The following is a 22,068-nucleotide window of genomic DNA, read 5'->3' as shown; positions in this document are numbered from 1 at the left end:
ATTTAAATATGACATTTCGTAATAAAAGGGATAGTGAAAATAATCTACATTTCCGGGCTTGAACTGGAATGGTTCTACCACTTTAGCTATGTGATCTTAGACCACTGTCTTATCTTCTTTTAGCCTCAGTTCCTCAAAATGGAAATACACCTTATAAGAGCATTTAAAAATCATGCAGAAAACAATACTGTAGTGTATACGCTGGACATAAATACTCATACTATTGTAATAACAAGAAAGTGGCTCATCATTTCCCAATTTACTTACGTGAACTTTTCAAATATTAAAAAAAATCTGTACCCTGCAGATAAGAGTAATTTTTATGAACTAAAGATTAAAACAAATTTTAATGAAGTCTACATCTCCCATCATAGAGAGCAAACCAAGACTTGCTCTTAGTATGGGAGAAGGCAGATCTAGTATCCTCTTCTTGTCATTAATCCTCTTCCAATTCTCACTCTTAGTCTGAGTTTACATTCCCAGTTCACTCTCATTTACAGTCTTCACTCAAAACAAACCTCCGGAGGGCCCAACAGAAGCACTTTTATGTTAATTATGTTAATTTTATGTCCTTACACAAAAATGAGTATTGGTAGAGTTACATGATTTGGAATTAAGTCTGTGGGAATTTAAAAAAACAGAGGCCAAGATTTTTTCTTGGGCCACACAGAACTGAAGGCTCCAAAAACATACAAAATACAAATAGAAAAACCACATAAAGCCTTTCGCCTGTTTTTATTTCCAAATAGTTTCTTCATAAAATTCTCTTATGATTTTACTGAGTTTTATTTAGCTTATAGAAGAATAAGCAATAATTGTTTACCCATTCTCTGAAATAATTTATTTGCTACTGCTTTACAACCTATCCAAATGAAAGCATTTTCTAGATGATGACAGAAAATCTCTTCCAGCACCCTGTCACCTTGCAACTGAATTAAGAACCAACAGTGCTATATATTAGTTTTTACATTAAGAGGCCAAGTTGAAGGTAGTCTCTAGACACAGAGTATATACAAGCTGCTATCAACAGATGACATTAGTATCCTTCTGATTTATTTATGGCTGGAGCATTGTTATCCTTTATTAATCTCAATCTTGTTTCCCAAAATCCAAAATCCCAAAGCAAGGCATTTGAATTAGTTACAGCAATGTGTAACCTGAAGAGAACTGCCATGGGTAACGTTAACTTTTTCAAATTGTGGGAAGATTCTCAAATAAATAGGCACTAGGCTACTTCTATGTGGCAAGAGATACCAAATGGGCAGGTACTTCATAGAAGAAATCATTATTTTTTCTATTTTAAAGTCTACTTATTAAAGTATGGAAGAATGCACAAATCATAAATACAGAACTGTATCAATTTTCACTAAGTGAACACACCCATGTAACTAGCACCCAGATCAAGAAATACAGTATTACCGAATCTTGGGAAGTTCCCCTTATATGCCCCACCCTCCTAGTCACTACTCAGCCCCCAGGTAACTGCTATCTCGACCTCCAACAAAACCCAGGTAAGTTCAAAATCCTTTATTGTTGTTAAAAACAAACACACACATACCAAGAGACTATAAAATAGCTTGGCAAAGTAGTATCTCTGACTTTCACAGTATAAAGTTAGGGTACGCTTGCCTTTATTGCAACTCCAGATATGCTGTCAGCCAATGTGCACAGAAAGAGGTGAAGAAACTAGCTTTCACTGAGCTCCAGTTTAAGCGTCAGATATTGAGGTAGGCAGCAACTTTGGAGGTAGAGTGTTAGCATTGTTTTGCAGATGAGGCCCAAGAGAATAAGCAACCTTCCCAACGTCACAGGGCAACAAGTTGTAGAGCTAGTACTCAAAACCAGCAATCTATTACAAACTTCATGCTTACTTCATTACATCAAAGGTTCTCAAATTACATTCTGCCAGTTACTGGGTATGATGAAAACACTCCATGGGCCCCAGAATAATCTCCACCTCCACTTCATCCACAGCAGCTTTTTGCCTATTTTATCTTTTAAAAACTACTTTGTACATTGAAGTTCCGTATAAAATTTCAAGTGAAGAAAGGATTACCTATTCCCTTCCACAATTTCTATTTCCAGTTTCTTAGATATTCTGCTAAAGAGAGACTATGCGTATTTGAACAAACATACGCATGCATTCTTTTTAAAAATACCCACAGGATATTATACACATTGTTCTATATCTTCTGCCTATCATTTTATTGTATGCCAGAGATTTAACAGTATTTGGACAAGGTTACTAAAATAAATAATGTTTCTTCATTTCACTATAGTTTTTTATTTGCCAAATTAATGATAATCTACTACTATCTCTAAAGGTAAAGAAAGCATCATATTGTTAAAACATTCTTTTCCAGAAAAAGCATAAGAAGAACATAAAAACCCTACCTTGAATGGCAGATTGAAACTTTCTAAATTTTACAGAAAGTGAAATGGAAACATGTCCCAAGTTTTAGAATTGATTTCAGATTAGAAAGACACTGGCCCAAATCAAAACCCCTTGGGGTATCAACCACTTACTTGGAGTTCTGCTTCCTACTGTTAGTAAACTTAATTAACCTTTCACATATACTAAATGTCTGCCAGCACCAAGATTACACGTTTAGCACGGCAGGGCTAGAAGCCTCAGAAGTTATACAAATGGGTGGGACATCCCTAAGCCTCTTTGCTGAGAGGATCTCAAGATTCCAAGGACCATTTACTGGGTTATTGCCACCCATGAGTTACCACTGTTCCTTGGCCCTAGACTCTCATTAGGCATCAAGACCTCCCACTGGAACCATTACTATTCTTTTTCGCCTCAACTTTTTCTTTTTGAGTCAAAAATGGTTTCTAGCCTCTTCTGGCAGATTTTATTTTTACAACTTCAGTCAACTTTATGGGTGATGTAAAATTCATTTCCCTGTGCTAGGCTGTATTTGTGCAGACCTTTAGGTTAGGAAACTGAGGTTTAAGTCTTCACTCTTCCATGCATTAACAAACTAAGTATTTCAAAGAGAACAAATCAATTTTTCTGAGTCTCAGTTTCCTGAACTGTAACAAGGATGTTAGATGATACGATGCAAGGCCCCTACAGATGTTTGAATCACAGGGAAAAAAAGCACACATTTTTCTCCAGTGTTCTCCTCTTAGGGAAAAGGAGGTAAACTCCAAGAAAGTATTTAGCTGAAATGAGAAATTTGTTAGAGACTTTTTTTTTTAAAGGGAAGCAAAATATATATGTGCAAAGTACCAAAAAACAAAACTCCAAGTGACTGCCAGTACAAACTCGGGAGTCAGATTCCAGCCCAATTTTCTAGATGATAGTTCTCTACAAAACCTGTCATTTTAAAATATTGCCATAAGGGACTACAGAATCTTAAATCATTGATGAAAATCTAGCCGTTTCCTTTATGCTGTAGATCATAATGAGGGAAAGTACCCTGATACATTTCAGAGAAAAGGATGTTCTTAGCAAGATAATTCAATTAACTGGAACCAGCACTGTGGTAGAGCTTTTAGTGCTAAAGAAGTACTTTCGAGCTATTATTTACTGCAGGCATACACATACTAACCACCATACTAAGTGCTTTTACAAGCATTTTCCCATTTAATTCTTACAACAGTTTCCACAAGAAAATAGGCTTAAGAGAGACTGGCAAGTGATGGAGCAGGATCTCACCTATGCCTGACTACAAAGCCCAGGCTCTCAAATCAGTGACATAAAACCAACTAGAAACAATCTGAGCAACAAATTACTTGACACCTCTATCAACAGTCTATATTTTTGTTCACACACAAACACAAACATAACCATACACACATATAAACTCACACACCCAAAATGTTTTTCTTCAAGTAACATAAGAACAATCAAGCTAACATTTTAGAAAATTCTTAGTCTCAACTAATCTGGAATTTTATTAAAAGCAAAATATATACACAAAGATTTACTAAATAATAAATAACAGTTCTATAACTGTCAAGTAGTTATTCTTCAAAAAAATATAGCTGAAGAGTACTTTTCATAAAATGATTCTTACATTCATTTAAAGCCATGTTAGCTTGCTCCAGAAAGACCGACCAATCGTGCCCTTTGACATGGCAAGATCTCTTACTCCTTTATGCCCCTTTGTACACTCTGTTCTTTCTGGTTCTTTCTGCTCAGAATGCTTCCCCACTTGTCCAGCTGGCAACTCACAATTCCTTCAAATCCCTGCAAGTGTATTCTCCTGTGAATCCCCCAAGCAGAGGCAGATGTAAGCACTCCTTCCCCTGCACTGCCACTTCTGAACCTCCATTATGTATGGCTGCTGCAAAAGCAGACTGCAGTTATCTGTTTATACATCTATTTTTTCTCAAGACTGACAGTTGCTCAAGGACAGAAACCATGCATTTTCATCTATACTATTTCCCAATCCCTAATGCGGAATCCAGTACAACATAGTTAGGGTTCATTACTTAATAACTTAGCTAATATAAACTAACAAATAATAAACATTTAAAATCTTTCCAGAGACCATTAATAGGTATTATTCTACTTTAACTCACCTACAGGCTACCCAGTAACTCTAGTTTTGAGAGAAGCAGATTGGGGCTATTTTTTTGAAGATCTCCATTTTACAACTAAATGCAATGTACAAAACACTGTGGTGGGCAATGTGAGGCTTAAAATATTAAGGGCCCCATTTCACTGGGGATCACAAAAGAGTGGAGGGCAGACACATTTTTAATTGTTTCAACTTATTGTTCAGTGAGAATAATAACACAAATAAGTATCCTGGAAACTACAAAGTGGAAGGGCTAATTATTATTAAGAAGACTGGAGGAGGGACTGACAGATAACATTTAAGCGGGACCTTAATGCATGGGTAGAAAAGTACATTCCTGGTCAGGGAAAAACTGCATGAGCAAAAAGGCTCAGAAGTATAAGATAACAAATATATATAGTAACTTCTTACTATTAGAGATATAAGCATTCTGAAAGAAAATGCAATGGGAAGTCTTATCACAAGAATTGTTAAAGCTTCAAAGAAAACAAATTGTATTGTACAATATCCCTTCTGTCTCTTTTCTTAGCTAAAAAGTATTCTTAGGTATATCACCAGTTACTATAAGCCTGTCAGATCAATTCACTCATTGACAAAGGGAAATATCAATCATTAAAAGATATTTTGTATCATACACTAACCACTGAATAGGCTTGATTTTTTTCATTCATTCTAAAAAATATGTTGTAACAATACACATAAATGCATACACAAATATACACAAACAATAACAGCAGCTGCCACTTGGTGCCACATACTCTGAAAGTGGTTTCATATGTATTTGCTCATTTAATCCTCACAATTATCCCATGGAACAGGTATTTTTATTAACTATTTTATAGATAATGAAACAGCCACAGAAAGGTGAATTAAGTTGTCTGAGGTGACAAAGTAAGTGGCAGAGCCAGATTCAGACCTTGTAGTCTGATTCTAGACTCTGGCTCTAAAGCCTGGGCTCTTAACCACTCTCTGTACAAACACAAACTTTTACATTAATTTAAATAATACATTTAATTTTGTGTATGAAGAACCATAAGTTTGTGTATTGTATTAACTGACTTAAAGAATTTTTTAATGTGGTAAAATATGCATAACATAAAGATTACCATCTTAACCTTTTGAAGTGCACAGTACAGAGTGTTAAGTCATTCACATTGTTGTGCAACAAATCTCCAGATCTTTCTTTAATGCCTGGAAATTATTCTATTTAGTTGATATAATTGTATTTTCATTCCATTTCTTTTGATTATCGGTTGAATGTGTGCTTTTTCTATTTTTCTGTGAAATGTTTGTTTTGATTTATAATAGAAATTATAATTAAGTTGTTAATTAAGTTTATGAACTTGAAGCACATATTAACATTTGACAATATTTTTTAAACAAATCAATCCTTGATTGTTTTTATTTCATTAGCATACACTTTTCAGAGAATCTGAATTTTTGAATAATGCATAGATATTTTAAGTTAATTTTTATACTTGAAGTCTGCTTAAAGCAGTGTATGGTTTTATGTAGAAAAAAATGAAATATCCATGTCAATTAAAAGTTCTATCAAATTTAAACACTGGGCAAGACTAAACTTCAGTATTTAAGACTGAAGTAGACATGGGCAATAAAATTACAAAGAAAGATACAAGGAAGTGATCACTATGAAAACTGAGACAATTACTTTTGAGGAGAGGGAGGTCATAATTAGATGCATACATGGAGGGGACTGCTGGGGCAGCTGTCAGTTTTATTTTTTGACTTGAATGGTAGTTGTTATGGGTGTTAGACTCAATAATTAAGCCACATATTTCTTTTGTATAGATTTCTCTATCTGTATTTTACCATAAAAAAGTTAAAAGAAAAAAATAATCTAGGCTAAGTCCATTCTTTGCACAGTTTGAAGGTATTAAATTTCTTATAAAGAGATACAAAATTGAAAATCATACTGTTACAAAATCAAGACAAATATTCACAGAAAGATGGAAAGTAGTATTACTCCCAAAGATTTTTAATAATGTTCTAAATATTTTTCAATGATAACACAGGGTAATTTTTACAAATAATCTGGCAAATAATCATGAAAAAGAAGAGGATCAATGAATTGAGAGAAAACATACCTTATTATTAGTGTATGATTTTTATGAGGATCACTAAATGAGGAATTCATGTACAACCTTAAAAGTAAGACTTTTTTATAGCAATTACATTTAATAAACACAAAGTCACAAAGTACAGCTTTTTTAAATGAAAGACAAAATTAAACTATTTACAAACATTATATACAAACATCACAAATAGAGCCTGAGAGTTTGGGGGAAAGTACTAACCAGTTACTGCCAGCAGCTGTGAAACTCTCACCTCCATTTCCTCCCGGTGAGACCTGTCTCTATCTTCAAATTCACGTGTCCTTCTCCGAGCCTCTTCAAAGGCCTGTTGTGCTAATGCATCCTCCTGCTGTCAGAATACATGAAATATTTTCATTTTGATTTATAATAGAAATTTTTAATTTTGGGTGGGTGGGTTTTTTTTTTTGGATGAACAGCAGAGCATTTCTCAAAACATCGTAACCATAAACACATTAATGTTGGAGCTACTTTTAAAAGAAAACTTGGTATTTTCAAGTTTTATATTACATGTTGCAAATAGTAATTGTGTGCAATCATATTCTAACAATTGAAAATGCTCCTCACTTTTCTTCCCTTATCTCATCCTAGTCACCAAAATAAAATCCTGAGCAAGTCAATATTTAAACCATAGAAGTAAAAGAAAAAAATGGGTATATACTTCTGTATTTGGGGATAAGACAGGCCATGCCCTCTAATTACGACATTAAAGGAAGACATCTAAAAGAGAATATTAACAGAACTGATTATATAAACGTGAGAAATTTATAAACAATAAGTAAGATTTCGAGGGATTTTACTAAGAAAAAATATTTGTACATACAACAAATTTATCTTAATCTTTCCCAATAAATAAAGATCTGCACATGAAGGAAATCCAGATACCTTAACTCCTTGTGTCTAAAAGGCAACCAATGCAAACTTTCTCCTTTACACTTTAGTGTCCATTGGTGGCATCATTCATTTTTGCTAGAAACCTGAGCCACCTTTGATTCTTCACTCACCCTCTGTCTCTACAGAGCCAGTCAACCACTAGGTCCTATCTATTTGATCTAAGTATTTTTGAAATCTTTAGGCTCCTTTCATTTCCTACAAACATTTTCCTAGTTCAGGCTCTTAAGACTTCTTACCTAAATTACTGCAAAGGTTTTCTAAACAGTCTCTTCCTGCTTCCATCCTGTCATCCCAATCACCACACAGCCATCAGAACATACCATCTAAAGCACAATCTAACCACAATACTCCCAACTTAAAGCTCCCTCACTATTTATAGCACCGGATGCTTACCCTTTGCAGTCACACACTTCTGAATATTAGGACTTTCGATGGTACACTTAAAGAAACTAAAAGATCAAAAATACCAAAAAAGTCATCAATATTCACCCTCCTAGCTTCCTTGTAACTAGAGGTGGCTATGTAAATCAGTTCTAATCAATGAGGCAGAAGCATAAGTCACCTAATGGGGCTTCATAAAAGTCATTTACAAGACATTTCATCTTTTCTCCTTTCTGGTAACTGATGCAATGCCCAGAGATACAGCAGCCATCTTGCAAACATAATAATGAGGATGTAGTCACATGCTGAACGTAGTACAGCTGAAGATGAAAAGACCCAGGGCCCCCGTGATATAATTTAGGGCTATACCATACGACACTGTGTACGACTGGATATCTTGTTCTGTATGATACATCTTTCGGCATTTAGTAGGGCTGTTTAATGTAATTTTCACTGACAGTGTCTATAACTTAAAATTGAAAGGTATGATCAAATTTCCATTTTTAAGATACATTTACTAGCTTTATGACACAGCAAGGTATTTCATTTCTCTAAACCTGATGACACAGCAAGGTATTTCATTTCTCTAAACCTGAGTAAACTCACATATAAAATGGTTATAGTAGTAATACTTCACAATTGTTGTGAGAATTAAATAACAAAATACTAAAACGTATTAACTGACAGCATTCAATAAGTGTTAGCTACTATTTTTCAAGCATTAACATATATAAAATTTGCACACTTGACTAAACATCATTACACACACCTACTGTATTCTCAGAATGTACTGTAAGCCAAAGGTACCCACAAAAGAATGTTGTTCCCAATGCTTTCTATTAGGTACCAACTGGGACACATTTGCTGATAACAGGATACTGTCCTGCATTCAGTCATTCCACAAATATTTAGTGAGTATTATGTCCAAGTCACTGCTAGGTGCCATGGATACAATGTGAATGAAGTGGGGCTTCTCCTCAGTTCCCGGTCTAGTGGGGTAGGTAGATAATGAACAAATAATTACAAAAATTACTAGAAATATCAACTGTAATTAAATACAGTAGAGGAAAATTATACAATGAAATAAGAGCATATAAAATGTGGTCTAATTCCCTAAGAAAGTTATCAGCCACTAATGTGTATTTTAGCAATGATTTTTATTTCATTAAAAGAAAAAAAGTATTGTTACTAATAGTTGTGGTAGAATAAGCTAAGATATTTAGTAGCCCTCAACTTTCTAATTTCAGCTTCTGTCTTGGTCTTTTCTAGTGAAATGTGAAATGTATGTGCAATGAACAGAGTATGCACTTTAATAAATGGTTAAACCTTAAAAACAGGTGATTACATGTAACCCTGATGCTCTTCTGCTGCCACCTTAATTAACACCTCCATTCCAAGGATTAAGGGCACTTGCTGACAAAAACTACATGCTCATCCAATAAAATATGCTCAAATGGCTAGGGACAACTTTCTCTATACAGTCTCAGCTGGTAGTGGGGTAGGCTTTCAACATTCTGGTCCTTGCCAGCTACTTACAGTCTGCTCCTCCATAGTCTATACCACAATCTGCACAAAGTAATCAGTGGGGCCACCATAAAAGGTGAATGGGTGTATGTGAAATCCATGTGGCATGAAAAGGCCTAGCAGTCCTGTCACAGAGCATATATAGAATATTCTGACCATGCTTGCTGCAGTTTTCGTCTTTATTGTATTGTCTACATCTGTAACTATATTTATTTTTTTAGTGAGGTAATACTGACCTTTCTGTAACAATTAAAAAATATAAGTGCATGTTTTAATGAAAAATTAAGAATCGAATTTATTTTCAAGCAAGTTGATGATGAATGTCATTTGCACAAAATAGTGACATTTACTATTTTCTCTAGGGACCAGAATGGTATCACTGATCACAGGAAAATCAAAATAAATAAATCTGCTGAAGCATCAACGTATACTTCAAAGGGGACAATTTAACTAACATGTGCAGCTGCAAATGGTATATTTACATCACTCTGTAGAATATAACTTCATTTAAATCAAATGACTCATCTTCATTTTCACTCACATTCTCGTGCACATAAATAGCAAAGTTGTTTATATATTGGCTTCATTAACAGAAAAACCTTGCAAACAGCTAAAGGATACCAGTTTTATACCACTGTCATCAAGTATTTCAAATAGAAAATCTGTTAATTCCAATAACGGTTCAATTTTTCTAACCTGATCACAGAATCAGAATACAAGGCCATTACATGGAAGTTGTAACTTTTTGTGACTACCAAAGTAAATTAAGAAATACAACAATGAAGATAAAATTGCTGGCTCTTAATTTGGTAATAAAAATATAAATGATGGTAGAGCACACATTGCAAAAAAGTGATTCTCAGTGTATTTTTAAAAACTACATAACAGAAACTCACTAGGAACCAGTAGTGGTACACACATAATTTATAATTGTAGCCAAAGAAGTTAGACATCATCTCCACCCATTTGGAAGTTACAGTTGCATAAAGTACAAATATATTTATGCATCCACAGTTAAAGTAACTTGACCTATAAAATTTTTGTGACAAAGCTGATGCTGAACACAAAAAAGTTAATAACGACAGCATGCACACACTTGGGGTATTAGAAAATTAGAGCCTCTGAAGAACTACTCTGAAATCAACCTAGTTCCTACAATACCACTGACCCATTTTGGTAAATGAGTTTTTGTAGTTATAATTTATTCAAAATTGGTTGGAAATCTCTGATTATTCAATGGTGAAGTGCCAAAAATTTATGTTTTTCAAGCTTTTAGAGAATTGTAACTACTGACCAAAACCAAACACATAAGGAAGACATTGAAATTTATCCCTACAAATTACAGAAAATAAAAGATGAAAATACAATCAGCAAATAAGATTTAATTTTGAGTTTCCCTAATTACACTCAGATTTGCCTTCACTTGTGGGAAGTTATAAAACTTTTATAATATACTTTTATTGAAGCATATTACACATACAAAAAATTACATGTATTTTAAGGCTGTGCTGTCCAATATGGTAGCCACATGTGTCTACCGCACACTTGAAATGTGGCTAGTCTGAGTCTGTAAGTGGAAAATACACACTGGATTTCAAACAGATACAAAAAAAAGTGTAAAATATCTCAATAAATTTTTATATTGACTTTATGTTCAAATGGTATTTTGGATATACTGGGCTAAATAATATATAAAATAAAATAAATTATTTCTTTTTACCTTTCTACATACATGGCTTCTAGATAAATTTAAATTACATTATGTGGCTTGCATTTGAATTTTACTGGACAGCACTGTCCCAAAATACAGCTTGATAAATTTTCACAAACTGAACCTTCCATGTAACTAGAATCCATATAAAGAAAAAGAACAGTATCAGCATCTCAGAAGTCTCCTTCTGCTCTATTCCAAGAACTAGTTTTCTCTCCCAAGGATAGACCACAATCCTTACTTCTAACAGCATGTATTATTAGTTAAGCCCATTTTTGTACTTTTATATATATGGATTCTTATAGCATGTGCTTTGCTATACACTCAATATATTTGTGAAATTCATTTTGGTGTGCCTGTTGTAGTTTTTCATTCTCATTTTACTTCTTTATGTAAACAAGCAATCTGTCCTCTACTGTTAATGGGCAGTTGCAGTTTCTGGCTATTACTAATAATTGCTGCTATAAATGTCCTAGTACCTATCTTTTGATGAATACATGTATTCATTTTCATTGCATATCATGCCGTAGAGTAAAACTGCTGCATCATAGATAATATGTGCAGTTTCAGTATTTATTGCCAGTTTTCCAAATGTGTCAACTTTACAGAACCAACCAACAACATACCACCTGTTGCTCTATATCCTTGCCAGTGTTTGTCAAAGGTACTCTGAACAAACACAAAAAGACAACACCTGTGAAAATATTTTAACTGAAATACACATTTTAATTTTTCAAATGTAATGGTGACCGTCCTCTATCTCTTAGCTTACCAGGTACATCAGCATCTGTCAGAGAATTTTGTCCTCACATGACAGAGAAAGAATGAGCAGGCTCTCCTGTGTATCTCTTCTTACCAAGACACTAATCTCATTTATCCTATTAAATCAGGGTCCAACTTTATGACCTCATTTAACCTTAATTATCTCCATACTGAACCTGTCGTTAAGTACAGCCACACTGGGGGTTGGGGCTTCAACATATGGATTTTAGGGCAACACAAACATTCAGTCCATAAAAGGTGAGGCCAGGATTCACATTATATGAGTATGAAGTCCCCATTCCTAATTTCTACATTTCATTGCCTCTTTACTTTTGTTTTTTTGCAGCTACAAAGAAGTGCTCACTACTGACTGAATAGTGGGGTCCCTGCTTGGAAATTTTTACCTTATGTAAGACCTATTATTATATTAGTTTACTGTCAGAACAGATGGTATTTACTTTGTAGTGATAAAGTTTACTTTGTTGACTAGGGCAACAAGGCTTAGAAAATTCAAAGTATGGAAAATGCTGTGGGTTAAACTTAAAATTTTTACTTACATTTTTAACAAAATATTTCAGTTTTAGAAATCAACTCAATCTGAAATTTTCCTTTGCATAAATTCAATCTGCTCTATCACCTCTCAAGGAAACAGCCTTCTAAACTGCCCATTATTTACTATTTTTCTGGAAGAGTTGGGGACTTTCTTATCCTTGTGGAAATCAAGGTAGCAGAGATTCTTTTTTAAGAATTTTAACTTTGAATCTTAATTATTTACTAGGAAGGTTTTTTGATCCCTTGATAAATCGCATTTCCACATCTGGAGAACAAACACAGGAAGAAACAAGAGAAAGAAAACAAAAAGAGAGCTCCTTTTTATTCTTGTCATTATTTCAACTTTATTGAGAGGATTAATATAAAAAATTTCAAAAATTAACACCCACTAATAATCAGATACTTTGACAAGTTCTTTGAGCATTCTGAATATACCATTCCACTACCTTTTCTGGGCTCCATAATTTTAAAAGACACGTCTGATGTTCACCTTATTGTGGCTCCTTGGTATATGATGAGCCATTTTTCTTGCTGCTTTTGAGATTCTTTTTGTTTTTCATCAGCCTGACCATGACGTATCTAGGTATGGATTTCTTTGTACTTATCCCTTTTTGGAGTTCACTGAACTTCTTGCATATAGAAATGAATATTTTTCATAAAATTTATAAGTTTTCAATCATTATTTCCTAAAATATATTTTCTGTCCCTTTCTCTCCTCTCCTGGAACTTTCATTACACATATGTTGGTAGGTGTGCTGGTGTCCCAGTCTCTGAGACTGTTCACTTTTCTTTGTTCTTTTTTCTTTCTATTCTTCAGTCCAGATAACCTCTATCAATCTGTGCTCAAATTCACTACTTCTTTCTTCTCCTAGTTCAAATCTGCTGTTGTAAGTTTTTCACTTCAATTACTGTACTTTTCAAATCTAGAATTCCTATTTGATTCTTTTTAATAATTTAGATCTCTTTATTGATATTCTCTATTTGATGAGTCATTGTCATCATACCTTTCCTTTAACTCTTTAAAGAATTTTCCTTTAGTTTTTCAAATATGCTGATAAATAACTTTTAAATCTTTGTCATTAAGAAGCAACATTTGAGTTTCCTCAAAGACAATTCCTATTGCCTGCCTTTTTTCCTGAGTATCAGTAACAGTTATATGTTTATTTGCATGTCCTATAATTTTTTGTTGAAAACTGGACATTTTAGATAATACATTGTAGCAACTGTGAATTCTGATCCCTGCCTTTACCTCATTTTTGTTTGTCTGTTTAGTGACTTGGCTGGACCAATTCTGTAGTGTATGTTTCCCTAGCAGTGTGCAGACTCTGATGTCACTACTTTTTTTTTTCTTTTTAATCCTTGTTTGCAAGGGGGTTGCCCTTGAGACAGCAAAACTTAGTGGTCAGTACCATTTAACCCAGGAATTCCACTTCTAGGAATTTACCCTAAGAATGCAGCACTCCAGTCTGAAAAAGACAGATGCACCCCTATGTTTATCGCTGCACTGTTTACAGTAGCCAAGATATGGAAGCAACCTAAATGTCCATCAGTAGATGAATGGATAAAGAAGATGTGGTACATATACACAATGGAATATTACGCAGTCATAAGAAAAAAACAGATCCTACCATTTGCAACAACTTGGATGGAGCGAGAGGGTATTATGTTCAGTGAAATAAGCCAAGCGGAGAAGGACAAGTACCAAATGACTCCACTCATATGTGGAGTATAAGAACAAAGGAAAGCTGAAGGAACAAAACAGCAGCAGAATCACAGAACCCAAGAACGGACTAATAGTTACCAAAGGGAAAGGGACTGGGGACGATGGGTGGGAAGGGAGGGATAAGGGCGGGGAAAAAGAAAGAGGGCATTATGATTAGCATGTATAGTGTGTGGGGGGCACAGGGAGGGCTGCGCAACAGAGAAGACAAGTAGTGATTTTACCGCATCTTACTACGCAGATGGACAGTGACTGTGAAGGGATATGTGGGGGAGACTTGGTGAAGGGGGGAACCTAGTAAACATAATGTTCTTTCTGTTATTGTAGATTAATACCAAAATAAAAGGAAAAAAATGTAAAAACAAACAAACAAAACTTAGTGGTCAGCCAACAACGGGTCAGAGGATTTGCTTAAATACCTCAAGTCCCAAGGCTTCTGTCCTTCACCATTAGATCTGTGTGGCTTAGGAGAATACTTTCATAGTTTATTAGTCTATCCTACATTTAGCCAAGGGCTAACAGCTTGCAAATGCCTCTTTGTTCTCTGCCAAACAGGTGTAGCCTTGCATATGCACACAGCCTTCTAGACCATGAGGGATAAGTGTAAGTGTATCTTAGTAGATCCCACTTCAGTTATCTTTCTCTGTATCTCCTTGATAAATTTCTGGCTAGTCTGCCATTTTGTAGCTTCCTTCAACATTAGTTTTCCCAGATTGTTTACCACAGAGACCTCTATTATTTTCAGTAGCATCCCTGGGCATGGATTTATCCAATTACTGCTCTAAATAAAGTTAGCTCCCTCTGACAGGACAGGAGAGCTGCTGCTCCTCATGGTTTGCCCTGTCTGCCCTGGGTAGAAACTGAAGGACCACAGAGCTGAGGGAAGGGTTGGGAGCAGCTCCTGACTAAAATGCCGCAGATTATCACTGATGTTACTGAAATTCAATAGCTTTGGTTGAATAAATGCTTATGAATTTACACCATTTCATTAATTTCCAGGGACTTTAAATGGGTTTTTGTTTTATTTTCAGTTTTGTCCAGTTTAATCATTGCTTTTTGGGGAAAGGATCTGCCAAGCTCTTCTTCACTCAGCCAATCCAGAAGTGCTGCTCCTATATTTTATTTTGAACTATTTTGTTCCTTTCATAATATTCTAAAAATGAACAAATATTGAAAAACTGAACCACTGATTGGACTTTGAAGTGCCCCACTGAGCAGACAAGGGTAATCCAATGAAATTTAGAACTATTAAAGGAAAAATTTTCCCAAAACCAGGAATAGAATTTGGGTCTTACATTTTCAAGATCTCTCAATATTACTTGAACATGAGACTGTACTTACTCTTAAAGACAGGATAAAATAGATCCATAAACAAAGGTAAGATTAGGGGTGAATAAAGGGACCAGGCTCAGTAGAGCCTGAGATCGCCCTACCTGAGCTCGCTCCTCATCAAACTCCAGGCAGCCCATACCATCCAGTCTCTGGAGATCAATCCAGCCTTTCCAGATAACACAGACTCCATTCAGAATCATGGGAGCCTTCAAATACACCTAAGATACAAAAAAGTAGGATGAAAAGCAATAATAAACCATCAGATATATAAAAAACAAAGGATAAAGTTACTTATGAAAACTGGTTTTCTTAGGGGGAAAAAGATGAATTATAAAATTAAGAATTAAAGGAAGGTATATAAACCATAGCCTCTGATTATATTCTATACATTAAATTAATCTGTCTTACCAGGATTTTATTTCTAGTCACAATTCTCCCAGATTATTTTTAAAAGGGAGTTTTACAGATTTTTAAAAAACTGTTTGTACTAAGGTGACACTTGAAGTTGACATCACTGCTCTTCCTGTTGAAGCTGGAGGACAGTGGTGTACTTCTGAATCTTGGATAAAAAGACACAAAGATTGAAAACAACTGGAATTCACTAGCACCTGAAGAGAACATGGACTGTGTCCCTCTATGTAGATCCCTGGAGCCACCCAAATTCCAGCTCTTCATACTTCCTCTCAGTTGTATATGCTCCTTCATAACCTCCTGGTAAATAATGCTTTTTTCTTTTTCCTTTTTTGCGTTAGTTAGCCAGGGTTGATCTCTACTGCTTTTAACAAATGAACCTTAGCTGATACAAGATTTATTCACCATTCTTTTTCAAGTAGATAAATAATCCCAGAGCCAAAGTCACTTAAGTATGATTTCCAAATTCAGTTCACTTTCATTTTTGATCACCAAATTAATTCTCATATTGCCTGAAAATACAACTGGTCTCAAAAGCCATTATGGATCCATCAAGAAATAAAAGGTGCTAATGCTACGATCTTGAGGTGAATATTTTATTGTGATACAGTGGATATACACAAAAAATTTATTATAGTTCCTAAAATCTCCCTCATCCTAACACAATACTATTCTAATAGGTATAAGAAAAGCATTGTTATTTTAGGACTTCACTACCTCATTTAACATGGGCTTCTTAATAAAAATCAACATAAACTTTTATCATTTACTGCCTAACAAGAGCTTTCAAATGCAGAGGAAGCAGGACTTAAATGAGTTTTCAGAACACCAGGTTATGAAATGTATCTTTCCATATAAGGTTCTTCATTTGCCTTTACCAAAAAATAGTACTGGATAATCGCAGTGCTTTTATGAACTAGTTGGCATTATTTATTACTTATAATTATGTAAGTTTGTAAGATAGTTTCTCATTTTCAAGAAAAAGCTGGAAACACCTTTTGCTTTACTCGGTTTAGCAGTTTCTTCATCAAAGAATCCTGGGGCATTCTTGTGTTTAGAGAGGTTTTACTAGAATTGGCTGTCAAAAATTACAAATATGCTGGAAAAATTGCTGAGACACCTATAAATAAAAACTACAGGATTTATGCCTGTTTAGTACATATTTTTGTCATTCCTCTCTGCTACTAAATACAATCATTTTTCTTGCTAAGGGCTCCACTAACCAATGCTGAACCAATTTCTACTTACAAAAAAAAAAAAAAAGCCAAAAACATAAGGTTCCAATTCTCCTCCCATTTGGACCAAGGGAAATAGTCTACAGTTATAGCTGAAACCGTTTAACCACACATTTCCTTCTGTTCTGATAAGTGTTCATTCCCTTCCACACTGTGAATTTAAAACTCCACTGATGTGCACCTAGTCAAACAGGTGACCATGATGACCTCCTATTTGACACCTCACAAAACCTAAAAACAGTACCCCTCTACACTGTCTGTTAACAGTGTAGTAACTTGGCTTACCAAATTTTCCAATCAAGATTCCCACCTCCTCTTTCTATCTAGGAGGGGGTGCCACACAGTGAGGAGTATAACATTTCACCTATCAGCATACCTTATTATTTTAAATTATCATATTAATCATGAAGAGAATTCTTCTCATCTAACAGCAGAGAAAGGCCAACTTCATGATCAGATTCTATATTCTTCATCAATGATTTGTATCTTAGAATCAAAGACTACATAATCTAGCGTACTCATTAACTTCTGATAAGTAATGCTGCTTATTATTAAAATTGATACTAACTTCCACAGTCAAAAATATTTTCCTTATCAAAATACCAACAACATTCTTCAACAAACTGGAACAAATAGTTTTAAAATTCATATGGAACCACAAAAGACCCCGAATAGCCAAAGCAATCCTGAGAAGGAAGAATAAAGCAGGCATCTTGCTTCCCAACTTCAAGCTCTAATACAAAGCCACAGTAATCAAGACAATTTGGTACTGGCACAAAAACAGAGCCACAGACCTGTGGAACAGAACAGAGAGTCCAGATATAAACCCAAACATACATGGTCAATTAATATGTGATAAAGGAGCCATGGACATACAATGGGGAAATGACAGCCTCTTCAACAGCTGGTGTTGGCAAGACTGGACAGCTACATGTAAGAGAATGAAACTGGATCACTGTTAACCCCATACACAAAAGTAAATTTGAAATGGATCAAAGATCTGAATGTAAGTCATGAAAACATAAAACTCTTAGAAAAAAACATAGGCAAAAATCTCTTGGACATAAACATGAGCGACTTCTTCATGAACAAATCTCTCCAGGCAAGGGAAACAAAAGCAAAAATGAACAAGTGGGACTATATCAAGCTGAAAAGCTTCTGTACAGCAAAGGACACCACCAAAAGAACAAAAAGGCATCCCACAGTATGGGAGAATATATTCATAAATGAACAGATCTGATAAAGGGTTGACATCCAAAATATATAAAGAGCTCTTGCACATCAGCAAACAAAAAGCAAATAATCCAATTAAAAAATGGGCAGAGGAGCTGAACAGACAGTTCTCCAAAGAAGAAATTCAGATGGCCAACAGGCACATGAAAAGATGCTCCACATCACTAGTCATCAGAGAACTGCAAATTAAAATCACAATGAGATATCATGTCACACCAGTAAGGATAGCCACCATCCAAAAGACAACCAACAGCAAATGTTGGTGAGGATGTGGAGAAAGGGGAACCCTCCCCTACACTGCTGGTGGGAATGTAAACTAGTTCAACCATTGTGGAAAGCAGTATGGAGGTTCCTCAAAAAGCTCAAAATAGAAATACCATTTGACCCAGGAATTCCACTTCTAAGAATTTACCCTAAGAATGCAGCAGCCCAGTTTGAAAAAGACATGCACCCCTATGTTTATCGCAGCACTGTTTACAATAGCCAAGAAATGGAAGCAACCTAAGTGTCCATCAGTAGATGAATGGATAAAGACGTGGTACATAGACACAATGGAATGTTCTTCAGCCATAAGAAGAAAACAAATCCTACCATTTGCAACAACATGGATGGAACTAGAGGGTATTATGCTCAGTGAAATAAGCCAGGTGGAGAAAGACAAGTACCAAATGATTTCACTCATATGTGGAGTATAAGAACAAAGAAAAAACTGAAGGAACAAAACAGCAGCAGACTCACAGAACCCAAGAATGGACTAACAGTTAACAAAAGGAAAGGGACTGGGGAGAATGGGTGGAAAGGGAGGTAGGTATAAGGGGGTGGGGGTGAAGAAAGGGGGCATTGCAATTAGCATGTATAATGTTGGGGGGGCATGGGGAGGGCTGTGCAACACAGAGAAGACAAGTAGTGATTCTACAGCATCTTATTGCGCTGATGGACAGTGACTGTAATGGAGTTTGTGGGGGGGGGCCTTGGTTATGGGGGGAGTCTAGTAAACATAATGTTCCTCATGTAATTGTAGATTAATGATACCAAAAATATATATATATTTTCCTTGTGAATTTACTAAAATTTTTAAAAGCTCATTTATTATTTCTTTATGAAAGTTCTCTCATGACAAGCACAATTAAATATGTTATACAAAATGGATTCTATAAAAGCTTTAAGATGGGTAAACAGATTCATGTAATCACATTAAATATGTTATACAAAATGGATTCTATAAAAGCTTCAAGATGGGTACACAGATTCATGTAATCAAACAAGAAAATAGCCTTATCTTAAAGATGTTGTACATATACACAATGGAATATTATTCAGCTGCAAAAAGAAAAGAAATCCTGCCATTTGCAACAACATGGATGGATCTAGAGGGCATTATGCTTAGTGAAATATCAGGCAGAGAAAGACAAATACCAAATGATTTCACTCATTTGTGGAGTATAAAAACAAAGCAAAACAGAAGGAACAAAAAAAGCAGTAGACTCATAAACACCAAGAAGGGACTGTGGTTACAAAAGGGGAAGGGTTAGGGAGGGTGGCTAGGGAGGGAGAAGGGATTTAAGAGGCACTATACTTCCCAATCACAACATAGATGGGTAACTGGGACGGTAGTACAGCATGGAGAATACAATTAATGAATCTATAACATCTTACCATGTAGATAGACAGTGACTGCAATGGAGGAGGTGAGGGCTTGATAATATGGGTGAATGTTGAACTGCTGTTTTGTGTATGTGAAACCATCATAAGATTGTTTATCAATGATACTTTAATACTAATAAAAATGCTGCTTTGGTTGAATGCAAAAAAAAAAAGGCCTATCTTTCCAAAAGAAAGATATTAGAGAATGTGTTTGAGACTTCATAAAGCGACTGAAGCCTCACATTTTGTCTTCTTTTGGAAATAAGGTAAAAGTTAGTATTACTTAAGTTTTAATCAACTCAAGTTCTACACATCAGTATTTGTGATGTTTATTAAAACCAAATTATATATCACTGTATTTTCATTCTCTAGCTAATAGCAGAGCCTCAGCAAAAAACACATGCCATTAACTGTAGCACTATCCATCGAATGGAATATTATTTGGCCATATAAAGGGATAAAGTATTGACAGATGCTAAACATGGATGAATCTTGAAACATTACACTAAGTGAAAGAAACCTGAAAAGAGGCCATATTTATATGACTCCATTTACATGAAATATCCAGGATAGGCAAATACAGAGAAAAAGAATGGAGATCAGTGGTTGCCAGGGGCTGAGGGGAGAGGGACTAAGGAATGACTGCTAATAGGTACAGGATTTCTTTTGGGGGTGATTAAAATGTTTTGGAATTAGAGAGTGGTGGTTATTGCACAGTTCTTAAATATACTAAACACCCCTGAATTGCACACTCTGATAAAAGGGTGAATTTTATGGTATGTGGATTTTACTTTTAAAAAAGCTATTATAAAATATATTTGCAATAATTTTTAACTTTACATAGGTGACAGCTATAAGATACATAAACAGATTTTTGAATACGTAATTGTACATCGGATTCTAGCACTCTGAGAAGAGATATGGGCTGATGTTATAATGGCAGCCATCAACAATATAGTGGTACTGAAATCCAGGGGAAAGGAAAAGATTCTCCAAGCAGTAAGTAGAGGGAGAAAAGAGGGGAGTCCAGGTAGAACCCTGAGGAAACCCAACATTTAGATGCTGGATAGAAGAAAAGTACACAGCAAAGCAGCCTATGAATACCAAGTGTGGAAAGAGGAAAAAACTTGTAAGGAGCCTAGTGGCTAAACATTAAATTGTAAGTCCCCAAGTAAAAATTTCCCCTTGTTAGATGCACTAGATATCTAAGTATTATGTTAGGGGATCTTTGGTCACTCATAACTTTTAGCAATGTTTATATTTAAGGCAGGAGTTCGGAGAATCTACAGTAGTTTGGGTTTATGTAAGTTTCAAGAACACCAGAAACTTCCCGAAATTTTATGTAAAGATGTATGTTTGCACCCATGTACATTTTTCTAAGGAAGACTACTGCTTTCACCAGATTCTCAAAAGCGTGTGCAAGGCAAAAATAATTGTTATGATAGTAAAAATTCCATTCTTCCTTGCCCCTCATGGACACCAAGGTCTTTGTAACACAGGGCTTGAAAGATGATAAATACCCTTCGTTCAGTAAATGGACCAAGTTTAAGTAGCTAAAAATTAGTTGCCCCATGTGTTGTGTCAAAGGAAGGCATGAGACAACTTAGACAACTCCTCATTTAACAACCTTTACAAAACAGTTCTGTCTCTGAGAGTCTGGAGTCTACTTACTCTGAGAGTATCTAAATTTGGAATAAGCAGTGGCATCCTTAATTGCCCTTACTTCTGTGATACTATATATTTATAGAAATTCAGTGTTTCTTGCTCTTGGTAGCTGAGCTGAGAATAGAACTTGACGGCTCAAAGGAATAACAGAAAGAGTTCTCTTTTTTTGAGTGGTTTAAAGAAGGTAATTTCAAGATAATTAAAACAGAATACTGTAGATTTGTAAACAAGACTCCTATGTACACCAGTAGTGAGCCATGAAATCAATAACACCTGTAGTGAGCCATGAAATCAATATACACAGAAACCAAGTGTCAAAGCTATTGACAAAAGTAGATTCTTCATCCTCAAAAAACCC

The 22,068-nt window shown here is 35.2% G+C and overlaps 1 protein-coding gene across 2 annotated transcripts in view; it reads right to left on the bottom strand.

Annotated features, from left to right (window-relative positions):
* CBFB (core-binding factor subunit beta) overlaps positions 1-22,068 on the bottom strand; it is a 45,795-nt gene that overhangs the window by 6,002 nt on the left and 17,725 nt on the right. Inside the window, exons 4-5 of one of the 2 annotated variants that reach the window (XM_017649183.3) lie at positions 15,624-15,740; positions 6,851-6,977 (exon numbers count right to left, since the gene is read on the bottom strand). In XM_017649183.3, coding sequence (XP_017504672.1) covers positions 6,851-6,977; positions 15,624-15,740 — 244 coding nt within the window. The remainder of the gene's footprint in view (positions 1-6,850; positions 6,978-15,623; positions 15,741-22,068) is intronic. The other variant, XM_017649182.3, reaches the window with a different exon arrangement.

The sequence above is a fragment of the Manis javanica genome, chromosome 17, assembly GCF_040802235.1.
Source record: "Manis javanica isolate MJ-LG chromosome 17, MJ_LKY, whole genome shotgun sequence".
NCBI lineage: Eukaryota > Metazoa > Chordata > Mammalia > Pholidota > Manidae > Manis > Manis javanica.
Note: the sequence above shows the minus strand (reverse complement) of the source record. Positions and strands in the feature narration are given on the sequence as shown.